This window comes from Chiroxiphia lanceolata, chromosome 9 (genome assembly GCF_009829145.1).
Source record: "Chiroxiphia lanceolata isolate bChiLan1 chromosome 9, bChiLan1.pri, whole genome shotgun sequence".
NCBI classification, from domain to species: Eukaryota; Metazoa; Chordata; class Aves; order Passeriformes; family Pipridae; genus Chiroxiphia; species Chiroxiphia lanceolata.
Window position 1 is genome coordinate 27,197,416 of NC_045645.1, and position 14,744 is coordinate 27,212,159.

General features: G+C 44.8%; 1 protein-coding gene across 1 annotated transcript; it reads right to left on the reverse strand.

The window, feature by feature from the left end:
• Nucleotides 1–1,585: 1,585 nt before the first annotated feature.
• LOC116791082 (torsin-1A-interacting protein 1-like) lies at nt 1,586–12,814 on the reverse strand. The gene is made up of 6 exons (XM_032696763.1): nt 12,643–12,814; nt 12,302–12,370; nt 8,622–8,732; nt 7,519–7,578; nt 5,178–5,237; nt 1,586–4,095 (listed from the first exon to the last, which is right to left on the reverse strand). Exons 1-6 carry the CDS (start codon nt 12,812–12,814, stop codon nt 3,296–3,298), a joined length of 1,272 nt encoding a protein of 423 aa, XP_032552654.1. The 3' UTR covers nt 1,586–3,295.
• Nucleotides 12,815–14,744: the final 1,930 nt, after the last annotated feature.

Genomic DNA, 14,744 nt, shown 5'->3' on the forward strand with positions numbered 1-14,744 from the left:
CTCCAAACTCTGCTCAGCACAGCATGACTCAGAGCAGGGTGTGAGAGACAAGGTACCAACAGATGGGGCAGTGCATTGTTCTGGGTTTCTTTCACAACATCCACTGCTGAAGGCAGTAAGGGTATTCCCATCCTCCAGGTGCCCAAAGGAGGCAGCAGGAGGAGCAGAAGAGGGGCCACACTCTGTCTTTCACCTCTCACCAGCTGCAGGTCTGTCTGCTCGAAACCCGAGGAGCAGTTTGACTGTTTTCCAGTCCAATTTGCAGAGTGCAGGAAATTTTGTCTGCAGCTTGATATGGAGCTGGTTCAGCCCCCCCAATGATTGTGCTCTGCCCAAAGTCTGTATGCTGAAGGCCACAGAAGAAGAAACATCCCCTTCTTGGTCCCAAGGCCAGCTCTGATGTCTTTGCTCTGCATAAGCAAAGCATTTTTGCTGTCACAAACTATTTATTTTCCTGATCTGCTTACAGTCAGGGACACTTCAACTTCACAAGTGAGATTTCCCTCGAAGAAGCCAAAGTATTTTACAGTTTGGAAAACATCAAATGGCTCTGTTTGCTGCAGGCAATGAAATAATTACACAAGGAGGATAGTAATCAGCTGCCCGTGAGCAACACAGACAGACATTACTCTTCACCTCTGGCTGAGTAGGAGTTGCTTAATGAGATCGGCATTAAGCACCTGTGGATATTTAGTGAGAGCCTTTTAAGGACAAAGCCACAAACAGCTACAAAAGGACCTGCAAAAGTCTTCTAATCCTGAGCCTTTTGCCTCCTACAGAAGGGGTCACTGCCTACACCGTCTTGCTTTTCATTTATTTTTCCAGACTATGCAGCCCACCATATATTTGTAAATACACTTCACTTTCCTTACAGTTAACAACAAGTGATTCTCCTTTGACTGGCACAACATTAAGCAGAACATGAAGTCTTTAGTTTCCAGGCACCTTCCTATTTTCTCTTGAAACAGGAACATAGCTCTTTTAATACCCATAAGAGGGGGGAAGTTTTAGAAACAGAATATAACCTGGATTAAATATGGAGGGTTTGTATGAAATGGAGGCATGCAATCTCCTCCTTTCATGTCACAACTTCATCTTTTTTGTGGTTGCCAGTTCTGATAATTTTTTCCTAAGTCACTTTTCAGTAAGACTGTCCCTCCAGTCAGTTCACAGTGCACTAGTTTGCAACAGCAAAGGTACAGAACATGCAGCCAGGAGTGGAACAAGAATGAAGTCATCCCTTTTGTCAGCTGCTGACTCTTGTACTGGGCTAATGAAACAAGTGAACCGTATCTTATCATTAGTTCCAGCTGAAATCAGAACTGGGGAATTAGTACAAGAACACCAAAAACATTGCACAGCTATCTCCTGAAACATTCCCTGCCAGAGAGAAGGCCTGATATTATGGAATATACACATCTGCATCCCAGTATCTATCACTCCACTAAAGTTTCTTAGAAGTTCTAAATTTTGCAAAAGGTTGTATTTTAAGCATTTGTATTTGAGCAAAGGTAAAATGAACGACTTAAGTATGTTCAAAAAAAGTCTGACCACTTAAAATTCAGTAGACGAATCTTAGAACAGCTTATAAAACAAACCAGTATATTTATTTTGAATCATTACTAAAATAGTTTCCATAATATACAAACAAATATGCTATCAGGACACATTTGGAAATAAATCACAGTTGTTGCTTTTTTTAAAAAAAACATTTGTCCAGTGAAATGTTCAAAATGTAAATGCCATCTTTTCCTTCCTGAGCTATTCTTAAACATCCAGAACAACAGCACTTCCACGTCTTTTTACTGGTTTTATTTCTCCCATTAAAATAGGAAGCCCTATCCATTGCTGGCTCCCAGTGGTTAGAACAGATCCACCTCTAGTTTAAGTGACCACAGCTCTGTGTCTCTCAAACTGTGTTCTTTGATATGCTTCAGGTGATTTTGGTCCATTCCCTTAACATCCTCAACCTTTCCTTGAACAAAGAAGCCAGAAGCTCCAGCTCCTCAATAGGTTTTTCCTGATTAGAAAGGATTTTTTGCAACAGGACAGCTCAAGGGGCCCAATCTCTCAGCTGTTACAAGAAAACATCCTATTAATTTGAGAGGATCTTCACATGCTCCTTCATACTCAATAAAACCAAATGTACACGGACCAATAGCTGAGAGCATAAAGTAACAGCAATGAAATGGAAGTGCTGCAATTCTCTTTTTTTTTTTACACAAAGTACTTACAATAGAAACAGGTACATGTTTTTGTTTTTAATCTGGTGTGAGGAATTCTTGACATGAGAGACTAAAAAAACATTTTAAAAGCAGGCATTGCAAATCTGTTCTTTGCTAGAAGGTTATACAGCAAGCTGCAGGTTATACACAGATACAAGAAGAATTGTTACTTTTCTGGGATACCAAGTACCACAAATAAATAAATTCTCTGGATGAAAAAATAACAATCTTAGTAAAACGAGAAATAATCTACGTCTTCCTAAAATTTTGTTTGGAAAGGAGATAGTACACACACAGGGCTGACATTTTATTCTTTCCCTCCAAATTTTAAGACTTGCAGAACTTCGACAAAGAGTAGAGAATTCCTGGAAGGAGCCAGGCAAAGAGGTGCTGAGGGATTATTTAACTGATGTCAGTACTACTAACCTTAAGCAAGCCTTTGTACCTCAGCTTTTCTTACTCTCCAGAACTGTTTAGGGAAGGCTGGTTTAAGGGAAGAATGCTTGTTGGAAGGTTCTCTGCAAGTCACAGATTTTTCAAGCAATTTTGCCACTTCCAGAAGTGGCCTGAAACAGCTGACATATATGTTGTGATCGGATGGATCAAGAAAAAGCTTGTGCTTGCATCACTTTATCATCATTTTCAGCATCTCTGGCAGATGAAGGTGATATTTTTGCATTCTGTTACCTTGTCAAATGAAACACCAGCTTTATGCACCACCAGAAAAGGATCCTCAGAGCAAAGCCAACAGCGCATCAAGTCAGCTCCACAGGCAGATGAGTGATTCTGCACTGATGGACACTTACGCCCAGCTCCAGGACAGCAAGGCTGGACACGTCACTGAACACAACTTACCAACAACCAGCAAGTTCATTGCTTACACTCTGTAGTTTATTTAGAGAAGTCCCAGTTACTTTAGCAGAAACAACCCCACCAGCTGGTGGAATGCCTCTGCACAGAAAGGACTTTTACACTGCTGTCTGAGCTCAGCAGCAGCAAGTTCTTCCCTGTTCAGCCACTGCAACGTACATTTGTGTCTTCCTCCTTTCCTGAGTCCTCTCCAGTAACTTTTACGTGCATCCCTCCACAGGGAGGCCCTTTTCTGGCCAAACAGGCAGCACGAGATGAGATATCCGGCTCCACAGTCCACTCAGCTTATCTGTGTCCATGCCATTGTAAGAACTAGGAACATCTGAGCTGATGAACTTTGCCTGGAGGAAATCCCGGACTTTCTCCTCCACTTCTTGAAAGGTGAGGCTCTTTCCCAGAGACTGCTCGTCCAGGAGAACCGTCAGCAGAAGGGCCACGTCCTTAAACGCCGCGTTTTCGTGGTCACAGTACTTGTAAAAGATCAGGGTGGAGCCTGCAGGCAGTGACTCGAATCGATGCACCACTGCCACCTTCTTGCCTTTACTGAACCCAGAGCTGAGCTCTTTATCCACCTCCACCTTGACGTCGTCACTGTCCAGCAGGGCCTTGTCCACCCCATCGATCTGGATGGTGGTAGCGTTCTGGGAGAAGGCAAAAGCATCGGCAATCTCATTACTCAGGCACCTCAGTGCCTTCTCAGCTTCCCGGCCAGCTGTGAACAGCAGGATAGCCGGCTCCAGGTGCAGATGGGAAGTGTTAAGACGTTTCTCAAGGAACACGCGGGCTCTTCTCCACAGATTGGGGTCCTGACTTTGGTAAGTATTTTTCAGTTCCTTCATCCGGGCCCGAAACGTTTGCAGAATTTCAGCATCTCTACTTGAAGTCCCATACAGAAGACTTGGAATTCCGCTCCAGAAGACATAAAGCAATGGGATACTAATTAAGAGAACCAGTAAAAAAGTCTGGCCCTTGTGAAACCCACTCTGCGATTCACCGTCATCTATAGAAAAAGGGAGCAAACAAGAAGAAAGCAATGTTTAAACATTGTTTTAAAAGGCATCAGAAGTCAACAAGTGAGAGGAAAATAAGAGGAAACAGTAGAATTCAGTGAAATCATCCCATTCTCAAGCTACCAGTACAGTAGTTGAAGAGCACAGACATGTTCTAGCTTAAAAAAAAAGGCAAACAAACCCACAAAACACAGATTTGAACTTCTTCAGCAACTTAGTGAAGAAACAGCATTAATAAAAAGAACATTTTTACACATTTCTGGATTGACTAAGAAATTGGACATTCTTCTGAAAAAGGATTATTTCCTAAAGTTTATCAATACTTTGTTCTATTCAACCAAATCCAAACTAAGAGTTTAAAACTGGTCCTGAAAAAGCTCATGATTTTTCCTACAGTTAGGCTCTGCAGCAAATGCCCTCTACAAAACCTGGCAGCACCAGAATGTTTCTGTGTTATTTCTCTTTCCTTAGTCCCACAAGGATAAAAAATAGTTCCTGCAGCAATATTTGCATCTCAAACACTGGTGGTCAGCACTATCAGAAAAAGTTTGTGGCCTTTGGATCAGTGAGCTTCTGTACAAAGAGTACACACAGCAAACAGTGCACAGGAAACTACTTCAATTTGGTTTCTTATTTAAACAGTTAAATTAATTTAATAACTGTTCCGTGTACTACAAGCTTGATTCTGTTCCCAGTAAAATTAGTGACAAAATACACCAATCTTCCTGGAAACAGGAGGAACTGTGTGCCCTATGCTACCTTTTCATACCCTAACTTTTATCAGGACAGTCACCCAACAATGGTTAAATAACACCACCACTAGGCCTGCCTCAGCGTTAATCTTGTAAACATTACAGAGGGAAGACCTTAAATTCAGGTGAAAATGTTACTTATTACACAACACCCTTCCTTCCTTCGTGCTGATAACACGTGCCCTACACCAAGCAAGTCATCTGTTCTGGCAAGGACCCTCGGCTGAACACCAGTTACCAGGAATTGTGGCAATTGGAAAGGCATGAAAATGGTTAAATGTAACACAAGCATGAAACAGAAGTGAAAGCAGAAGTCTTACTTTTAGCCAAAGGCTGTGACTGCTTCCCCACACTGGACTGATACTGAGATTTACTTCTGCCTGTTAAGAGATTAAGAAAGGAACATGAGAAAAAACCCAAAGATAACAGTTATAACCAACTCTCCATCTATTTACCAAATGCCAGTTCTCAAGCCATCCTGACAATCTTGCATAAAAACCTCAAGTCCTCAAACTCCCACAAATCATCCCCAAAGACTTTAACTCTTGAAAAATTACACAAATAAAAGCAGATTTCAAGTACAAGGTAACAAAATGGCAGAGATTTAACATCCTGTTATTTTCTGCACAAGGGTCCCACGTCCCAGTCAAGTTTCCCAATTTTGCTTAAGAATTTGAGGGACGTGAAAATGGAAACTCAATTAATGGACATACTAGAAAACCAACATAATGCAAGATATAAGCAGCAAAACCAAAGGAATCTGTTAAATACACAGTCTTATTTTCCCTCTCCATGCAGCTTGGGTTGGAGGCCTGCTTCATCAGCAGTCAGCTTTTCAGGATGAATTGTGCTTTTAAAGCAAAATGGAAGCTTTCAACTTCAAAATATACTTTTGGTTTTATTTATTTAAATGGGCTCAGACAGCAGTGTACAAGAGGCATTATCCATAAAAGTGTTATGAACAACTTTCCCAAGAGACTGGTATGAATATATACAGTGCAATTACTGGTCAGCATGTTTTCTGCATTTAGTCAGTTAATTAAAAAGACATGAGAATTTCTGGCTCCTTGTGAACAACAGCAACTGGTTCAAAGCTGAGGGCTCTTTAATAATATATAACCAAATCAGGACACTTTCAATGGCACTATTGAGAATAAACTGAACAAACACACCCCAGAGTAGTTATTTAAAGACACTGAAATAAATTCTGTAACCTTGTTTCTGTATGAATGTAATCATAGAAGGTGCTAAAAGCAGCTCTGGTTTAAGCTGGAGCTTAACTGGCTTAATGAACTACACTATTCTGTAATTTCAACCCCCTGCCCCAAAAGGGCACAGCCATGGAGCTTCTCACTGGCTAAGCTTATCTCAGTCTTCTAATAGTTAGCAGATCAAAATCACCTCGATTCTGTAACACTTCACAATGAAGCCCTGTTTGCAGAGACTAGGTTTCATATTTAGGAGACATCTATAACTCATTCCCTAAAGGAAAAAGTAATTCAATAAACAGTCTAGAACCAAATCCTACCCTGCCTAAGAATCTTGCCTTATTTACAACACAATTTGCACAGAGGCCAAGCAAATTATTTGCATTGCCTAACTCAAAAAGTGTAAATTCTGCAGAAACCTTAGAGCTTTCAGAGTTTCAAGTGATCTTCCCAAGTTCTTCACCCAACACACAACTAGTCACTCCTGCAGCACCTATTACCTCTGGCACAGGAAAGAAAAAGTACCAGACTAGCAAGAACTCCTTGCCTCAATTCATTCTTCAAAGGCATTCACAGATCTGCAGCTACCACAAGATGAGCTGCTCTTCCAGAAGGCACCACAGTTTTTAAAAACAAAACAAAACAAAACAAAACAAAAAAAAAAACCAAAAAGAAACAAACACCTGAACTACCCTCCCAGGTTCTCCAGACTGAATTCTGATTTACAAGACTTTGTTTATCTATACCTGTTGAAGACAGAAACAAGCACCAGGACATTACTAGGAATTTAGAACATTATTTACATTATTTTTCTTCTTCTTTCAAGTACTCCTCCAATAGGACAAAAAAAAAAAACAACAGAAAACAACACAACAAAACAAAAACAAAACCAGAAACAATAAACCCACAAAACCAACCAAAAATCTGCACAAGGAGTTGGTCATTAGATGACCAGACTGGATTTTGCCAGCAAAGAAAAATGCTGCTCCTTTCCAGGAGTATATGACAACTAATTCAGCCACTCTTTCTCAGAGAAAGGATAAAAGGTAAGGTGTTGAGTACAGACTAACATTCATTGCCACCAAAAGACAAAGGTTTTGTTCCCTTTCTCAGCTCAACCCCACAAAGCCACAAGTCCGTGCTCTGCACTTACAGCTCCATGAGTCAACTCCATTTCCTAACCCAGCCAAAAAAGAAAAACAAAAAAGAAGAATGGGGCATTTTCTGTGGTCAGCAAGTTGAATAACCTCATAGAAGGGCTCTGACTCTGGAGTGTGCTGCCTTCTCCAGCTTCCATTTCAATCTGCCTCCTAGGTCCCCTTCCATCTTCCCAGACAGTGTCCCAGGGCACAAGAAAAACCAGAAGCAGAGGAAAGGAAAATAATTCTATACTTTTCCCTTAATTACAAGGAAAGACTAAGTATGCCTTTTTTTTTTTTTTTTTTTTACTTACTCTGTGGTGTAAAAGTTGAGAAGTGCTCTTGCTTTTTCTCAGGGAAGTCAGCCTTTATTTCTGAAACCAAAGCACAAAGTTACCACATCAGAGGCCAGAATCAGGCAGAGCAGCCATACAGTCTTTTAGCTCTTTCTATGAAATCCACAAAGCTTATTATGGCAGGAGTATATGCTGTGCTGCCAAACCAAGCCTGCACCATATGACAGCCTCTTGGACCCCTTTTCATCTCCTCTGTAGCCAGAGAAAGCTTAGCAAGGGCTTAATTTGCCCTTCACCCTGCTTTTCCCAATATGACACAAAATCATCCTTCTTATTTTTTTTTTAAGTATTGATGCACTGACAGTATAGTGCAAAGGATGGCAAATCAGCAGCATTAACTGATTGCTAATGCAGGGTACAATATTTGTCGCTTCTGAAACCAAAACTGTTCAACAGAAGGGAGAAAAAGAAACAGAGTAAAGCTATTACCTTAACAGCACCGTGATCAAACCTGTGGGGACCCTGGCAAACATGTCCTTGGCTGCCTGAGCCAACTCCTAAAAACCTCCCTTACCTAGTGTATCCATTTGGATGTATTCAAACCACCTGTACTAACCTTCTGCTTGGCTAAAAATGATCCCATTTTTTTTTTCCTCCTTGTATACCCCCAGTGCTTCTGTAAAACATCGAGAAGAATCTCTGAGCAATGAGCAAAGTGCTCCCTCACTTGGAAGTCCCCTGCTTAAGTCAAAGGTAAGTCATCTTTTTGAAAAAAGAAGTTTTGGGTTTCTTCACCTGAGGCAATTAAAGATCCACTCTCAGAACAGTTTTTGAGGAAGGTATGACATCACTCATATTTTTGTTTTTCAAAAACCAGACAGCTGTGTATTTATCAAAGTTAAAATCTGCATTTTCTTGAACATTAAGGTTTTACACCCAAGCAGATGATCATCATACCACAATCAATTTTACTTTTGACTCGGGCAGGAGTACACACTGAACATTTATTTTTTTAAAAAACATTTTTAATCCATTCAGATTTCAGCTCGACAACCCCCCCCTCTTCTAACAGAAGCAATCATTTGTTATATCTTGGAAAAGGCACTGGGAAAATGTGTTACCTTTTGATGTATAAACGTTTGGTCGTCCTGCCGGTTTCTTGATTTCATTACTGTCATAAACCTTTGCTTTTTCCTTTACTGGAGTCTCTTCAGAGTAAACTGTAGAACCACCTGCCAGGAGGCAAAAAAAGAACAAAAAGAGGATTGGTAACATCATAAATCTGAAGGACCAAGACATAGTTTCAGAACATCCGTGATCTAAATCAGTAAATTTTCCAAGTTGGGACCTCCCAAGAGTTACTTTCTTACAACATAACCAAAAGCAACTAAGACTTGAAAAGCTTACAGTAAATATGAGTTCACTACAAATATACCTGTCTAACATTGCCACACCTTTTATTTTTTTTTATTTTTATTTTTAGGAATCCTTGGCTTAAAAACACGAGTGCTAAGAGCCACAAAATGCTCTACACTAGAGGGATTCAGTGTAAACTAAAAAATACACACCATGGAAATATAGAGAGTTTTTCCCACATCTTTGGGCTCACAACTTACAAACAACAATTGTGCTGTCTTATGTAGCATGAGGCAAAGAGGAAAAGAGAGAGAAGCAAATATAGAACATAATTCCCCTTTTTATGTAATCCAAGCCATCCTCTTTCAATAACCATAAGGGCAACCTAGGGTACCCCTGCTCCTAATTCAACCCCCTCAGGTAGCTAGGAACAACCTAAACCAACACCTTTAGGTTGTCTGCCAAATTACAGAGTCATTCAGCTGTGAAACCCAACTTAGTTAATGCAACTAACTAGAAAGGGTACATCCCTAAAAGATGGCAGGAGTCACAGAGCAAAGGTCAGGGCTGGGAAGCCAGTGAAAAGCAGAACACCAGGAAAAGAGATTTGAAAGGATAAAGTGCAACCACACGGTTTCCAAAATTCAAGGGGTTGAAAAAAAAAGTCCACATACAGAATAAAAGCTGCAGTACAGTTGTGGAACAGAGACCATGGTACAACGATCAAGCTGAAGGGCATCAGCAGAGGAAACAGCAAAGAGAAAAATACAACTGATAAAAAACATTTTCTAACATTCACACTTGGCCCTTTAATTCTTTAAACAGTGCAGGGTTCTCCCGGGGTTTAATGTGTTTCTGCAGCTCTTTTACCACACGCCAAGGGCAACGCACAGCTTGCCACCTAGTGTTTAGTAATTTTACTCCAAGAAAGAAAAGAGACTTTTTCCTAATGTGTTCTGGCAGCTTTAGCAAGCCAGTGTACGTAAAACACACAAAGGAGAAAAAAAAAAAAACCAAAACACCAAACCCACCCAAACCACAAAAATGGGTGAAAACTGTACATTTTAAACTAAGTTACAGGTGCAATAGTAAAGTATCTGCACACAGTGATGGGGACGCTGTATTTTCAGATCCATCCTAAAAAGCTGGTAAGTGATTGATTTCCCACAAAGCTAAGAATGAAGAGACTCACTAAATTACTTGATTTTCAGAAATGCCAAACAACATACCCATAATATTTCACTATGTACCGGGGCTTTGCAAGAAAATCTCACTAGTAGTGGTGACCAGAAGACCAGACAGATCTGTGAGTCTAAAGAGGGCTACTCAGTGCAGTCCCTGCTTTTTAATTCCTCTCCTCTTCTTCGCATCCAGCAGTACTCTGTCTCAAAGAGTTCTTAGAAGTTGTTGTACAAAGGAAAGGTTTGTATACATACAAGTTCATTTCTCTCATGAAGGCAGCTTGTGAACCAGCACCTTCTGTACCACCAGTGGGTATCCCCTTTATGAAGTTTAACTTTCCTAGAAATATATGTAATTCCACTCCAGACATGCCTGTTCTTTCCCTGCAATGCCTAAGCCTCCAACCCAAAGGCTCATTCCTGCCTCCCACGCAGTTAGTGAGGGTTTTTTCAACCCACCATAAATCTGCTAGCCAGCCACCTGCCAGGAGAGAGTGATCTTCTTACTCTCTCCATTTCATAGCCCAGGCTCATCAAAGGGTTTAGAAATCTGTGAGTTCACAAACTACAGGTTTATAAACCAAAATATAAAGCCACTATTTTAACATAGTGGAAATAGCTCTTTTAAGTTTAGTGCCTCTCTGTCCCTGCAGGCTCAAAATCTTTTTTAACAGAGATGAGCCTGAGATGCGCTTGCTGCCCTGTTCCACAGCAGTGACAGAGAGCACAAACTCCTTTAACTCATATGCCCTATTTCCATATTTTAAGACAACTTACAGACCAATTGCAAGCACGTCTCTTCAGCTCACTGATCTAGAAGCTGCTTGATCCAAGGCAGGGTTTGTAGGCTCTTAAAGCTTTACAGCTCTACAAGCAAGTTGCCTGATCTATATTTAAAACCTCTACGCAGAAGCCAGAAACCAGTTTCTCAAGTTGTGGTTTTGCTTCCATTCTGTTCTCAGGAAAACAGGACTATTATGTTCCTATAAAAACCCACCCTGCTTGTCCCTCTGCCTCACAGACTATCCCCTAAACTCTGCAGGAAAAACATAATACTACAACAGGTGGGAGGACTCTGAGGGGGGAAAGCTTCTCTGGTTCTACATAAACAAATAGAGTCTCTTATCATATTTTTACACCTGTTGTGACTATAATCCAATACAGCTGCTAAGAGCTCGGGGAGGTGGGGGTAGGACATCTCCACCCAGACTCATTTTTAGAGAAGTCTAATTAAAAAAAAATCAACACTCAGCTGCACCTCCCCTAAAGCAGCCCAGCCACCTTTAAAACACTAAGCCTCTTAGTACCCTGTCAGCCACCATGTGGGAGCAACAGCTTGCCACAGCTTTATTTCACAGATAAACCTCTGTACTTTTCCAAAGAAATACTTACAACCTTGCTTTTTCTCCCTCAAGATAAGATTTTTCCACGCCTCCTGGAAATCCTGCTTCTGAAGCAGGATATTGGCAGCCCTTTTTAAGGGCAGTGCCACATAATCAAGGCCGTGCACTGGAATTGTAGAAAGAGCATGGGGACAAGAACTTGTCTGGGAATGCAGAACAGGCCCAGACTAGCCCAACTCATCCCTGAGCATTGCCACACACTGATAACGTACACGTCCTAAAACAGAGTAAAAGGGAAGTACAATTTACTCATAGATTTCTGATCAAATCACAGGCTAAAGCCACACGACTGCACTGCACAGTTAGTAACTCTCTCCAGTTTGAGAAGGATACAGATTTCATCAACTAAAGCACCAAGAAGGTGCCACACAGCGCCAACACAACAGCTTGTGCAGCCCAGTCCAGGAGCAAGTACCAGACCATGCCCGGTGCTTCAAAGGAAGGACAGCCAAGCCCTAATTATGCACTTCCTCACAAGCACTGCTGCTCCCTCTACAGAGCACAGCCTTTGGGGGATCTATTTCTGCAGCTCAGGATACCTTATTTAAATCTGGGCTTTCAAAACCAAGCACCGTTAGTAAAATCAGGTATTCCCCATCGTAGTGCTGTGATAAAACACTGTTCCAAGTGATGCAATAGGAGAAACAGGGCTTCGGCGTGCTCTGCAAGCACCGAGCCTTTAGAGGAGGGTTTCTCCTTCCATCCCTCGTGTACGGTACAGAAGCCGCAGCGGGATTTCCTCACGTGTGCGCCAGAGCCACGGTAAAAACTAAAAACAATAATCTCCATTTCCTCAAGTTTTGGGCATCGCAGCCCCTTTGCCAGCGGCGCGGACAGTACCCACTGGGAGTTAAAGCCTACCTGGCGATCTATACGCTTTTATAGGGGGTCGCGTCAGGGAGTCTGGGGTCCCAAAGTGAAGCTCGTCCCCTGAAACGAGAAACAGGTGAGGGGCGAGGCCGTGCAGCTCAGCTGAAGCCCGCTCGAGGCTCGGGCCTGACAGCCTTCCCAGCGCACCAGCCGCGTGTTCAAACCCGCCGGGAGCCCGCGGTGCTTCCAGCGGGGCAATCCCGCCCCAACGCCCCTTGCCCCGGGGGGGAACCACAGGGTGAGCCCGCCCGCCCGCCCCGCTCCGCGCCTCCCCGCCGCGCCCTCAACCGCAGGATCCACCGCGCGGCGCTGCGCCCGCCCGCGCCGCTCACCGTCCACCGCGTCGGGCCGGGCCGCGCCGTCCGCCTCATCCTGGGGCCCGTCGGGCCGCGCCGCCAGCCGGGGGCTCTTCCGCCGCCGCTTCAACCCGGCCTCGTCCGCCGGGGACACGCCGGGGCCGCCCGCCGGGGCCGCCTCGTCCTCGCCGCCACCGCCGCCCAACATCCCGCCCGCCGCCGCGCCGCGCCGCCGGCCCCTGCCCCGGCCTCGCCCTCGCCCCCGTCCCCGCGCCCGCGCCCGTCCCCGCCCGGTGCCGCAGCTGCCGCCTTCCCGCGGCGGCGGGGGCGGCTCCGCGGGGCTCCCTTCCCGCGGGGCGGGACCGGGACCGGCCCCCTCCGCTTCCGCCCGCGCGCGGAGCGCCCGCCGCGGCGTCACGTGGTACCGCGGCCGGTCCGACATGGCCCGGGAGCGACCGGGACACGCCGGGACACACCGGGATCGGCACCGGGATCGGGATCAGCACTGGCGGGAGGAGCCCCGGGAGCGCCCGGCCCGCGCTGCCGCCCCCCAGTGAAAAAAATGCGGGCCGGCCGCGGGCCCCACCGGCCCCGCGGGGCCCCCCCCGGGGCGAGCTCGGGCGGCCTCGCTCCCGCCGCGGTCCGTTCCATGTGCCGCTGGTCGCACCGGAGCGAGCCGAGCAGGCCGCCGGGGCCTTTTCCGGAGACGTAAAGCCCTGTAAAATAAACACAAGTGGGAACTAAAAAGTGCCGAGAGGGGTTTCGAGGGAGATAAAATCCCCTGGAGCTGGTAACATGCTGCACTAAATGTCTGCTGCCCGGTGTGGGGATCGTTACGGTTAATGGGATCCAGAATGTCTCACTAGGCATTTCACTTACTTTCCCCTTTTGTTCAGATGTGTTACTGGTAAACGGGGATTTTAAAAATCACAGAATGTGCTGAGTTGGAAGGGACCCACAAGGATCATCAAGTCCAGCTCCTGGCCCTGCACAGGACAACCCCAGTAATCCCACCTTGCCCCTGAGAGCATTGTCCAAACACCTCTTGACCACTGCCCTGGGGAGCCTGTTCCAGTGCCCAACCATTTGATTGCATTCTTGATAAACCATTTTTACCCAGGGATGTGGTAGAGTTCCTATGACTGGAGGTTTTCAAGATGCAATTGGACATGATCTCCTCTAGACTCCTTTTCCTGTGGAAGTTTGGACCAGATCATCTTTTGAGCTTCCTTCCTACCTGAGCTGTCCTATGTTTCTGTGATGTTACTAAGCAAAGAAATAGCAACTTTCTTATTTCACAAACACACATTTTCTGAACCTCTGCACAAATGCTCACCAGAGCAGTGAGCAGTTCAGGACCAGTTTGGAAATAAGTTGCTGAGCAAATAGGGGCCCTTTGAAAAATTCACAGAATCCCAGAATTGTTGGGGTGGAAGGGACCTCTGGAGATCACCCAGTCCAACCCCCCTGCCAAAGCAGGGTCATCCGGAACAGCTGACATAGGAATGCATTCAGGTGGGTTTAGAATGTCTCCAGAGAGGGAGATTCCACCACCTCCCTGGGCAGCCTGTTCCAATGCTCTGCCACCCTTAACATAAAGTTTTTCCTTCTACTGAGGTGGAGCTTCTTGTGTAATGGCCATAAACTAAAACACATCCTGTTCTTCATCCTGTTCCAGGGCACCACTGAACAGAGTCTGGCACCATCTTCTCGGAACCTGCCTTTGAGATATTTACATGCTTTGATGAGATCCCCTCTCAGTCTTTCCTTCTCCAGACTAAACAGGCCCAGCTCCCACAGTCTCTCCTCATAACAGAGGTGCTGCAGACCCCAAATCATCTTTGTGGCCTCCATTGGACCCTCTCCAGCAGCTCCTTTCTTGTACTGAGGAGCCCAGAACTGGACACAGCACTGCAGATGTGGTTTCTGTAGGGTCAAGCAGAGAGGCAGGACCACCTCCCTTGACCTGCTGGCCACACTCTTCCCAGTGCACCCCGGGATCCCATTGGCCCTCCTGGCCCCAGGGCACATTGCCAGCTCATGGACAACTTGTCATCCACCAACACTCCCAGGTCCTTCTCAGCAGAGCTGCTCTCTGGCAGGTCAGCCCCCAACCCATACTGGTACTGAAGGATATC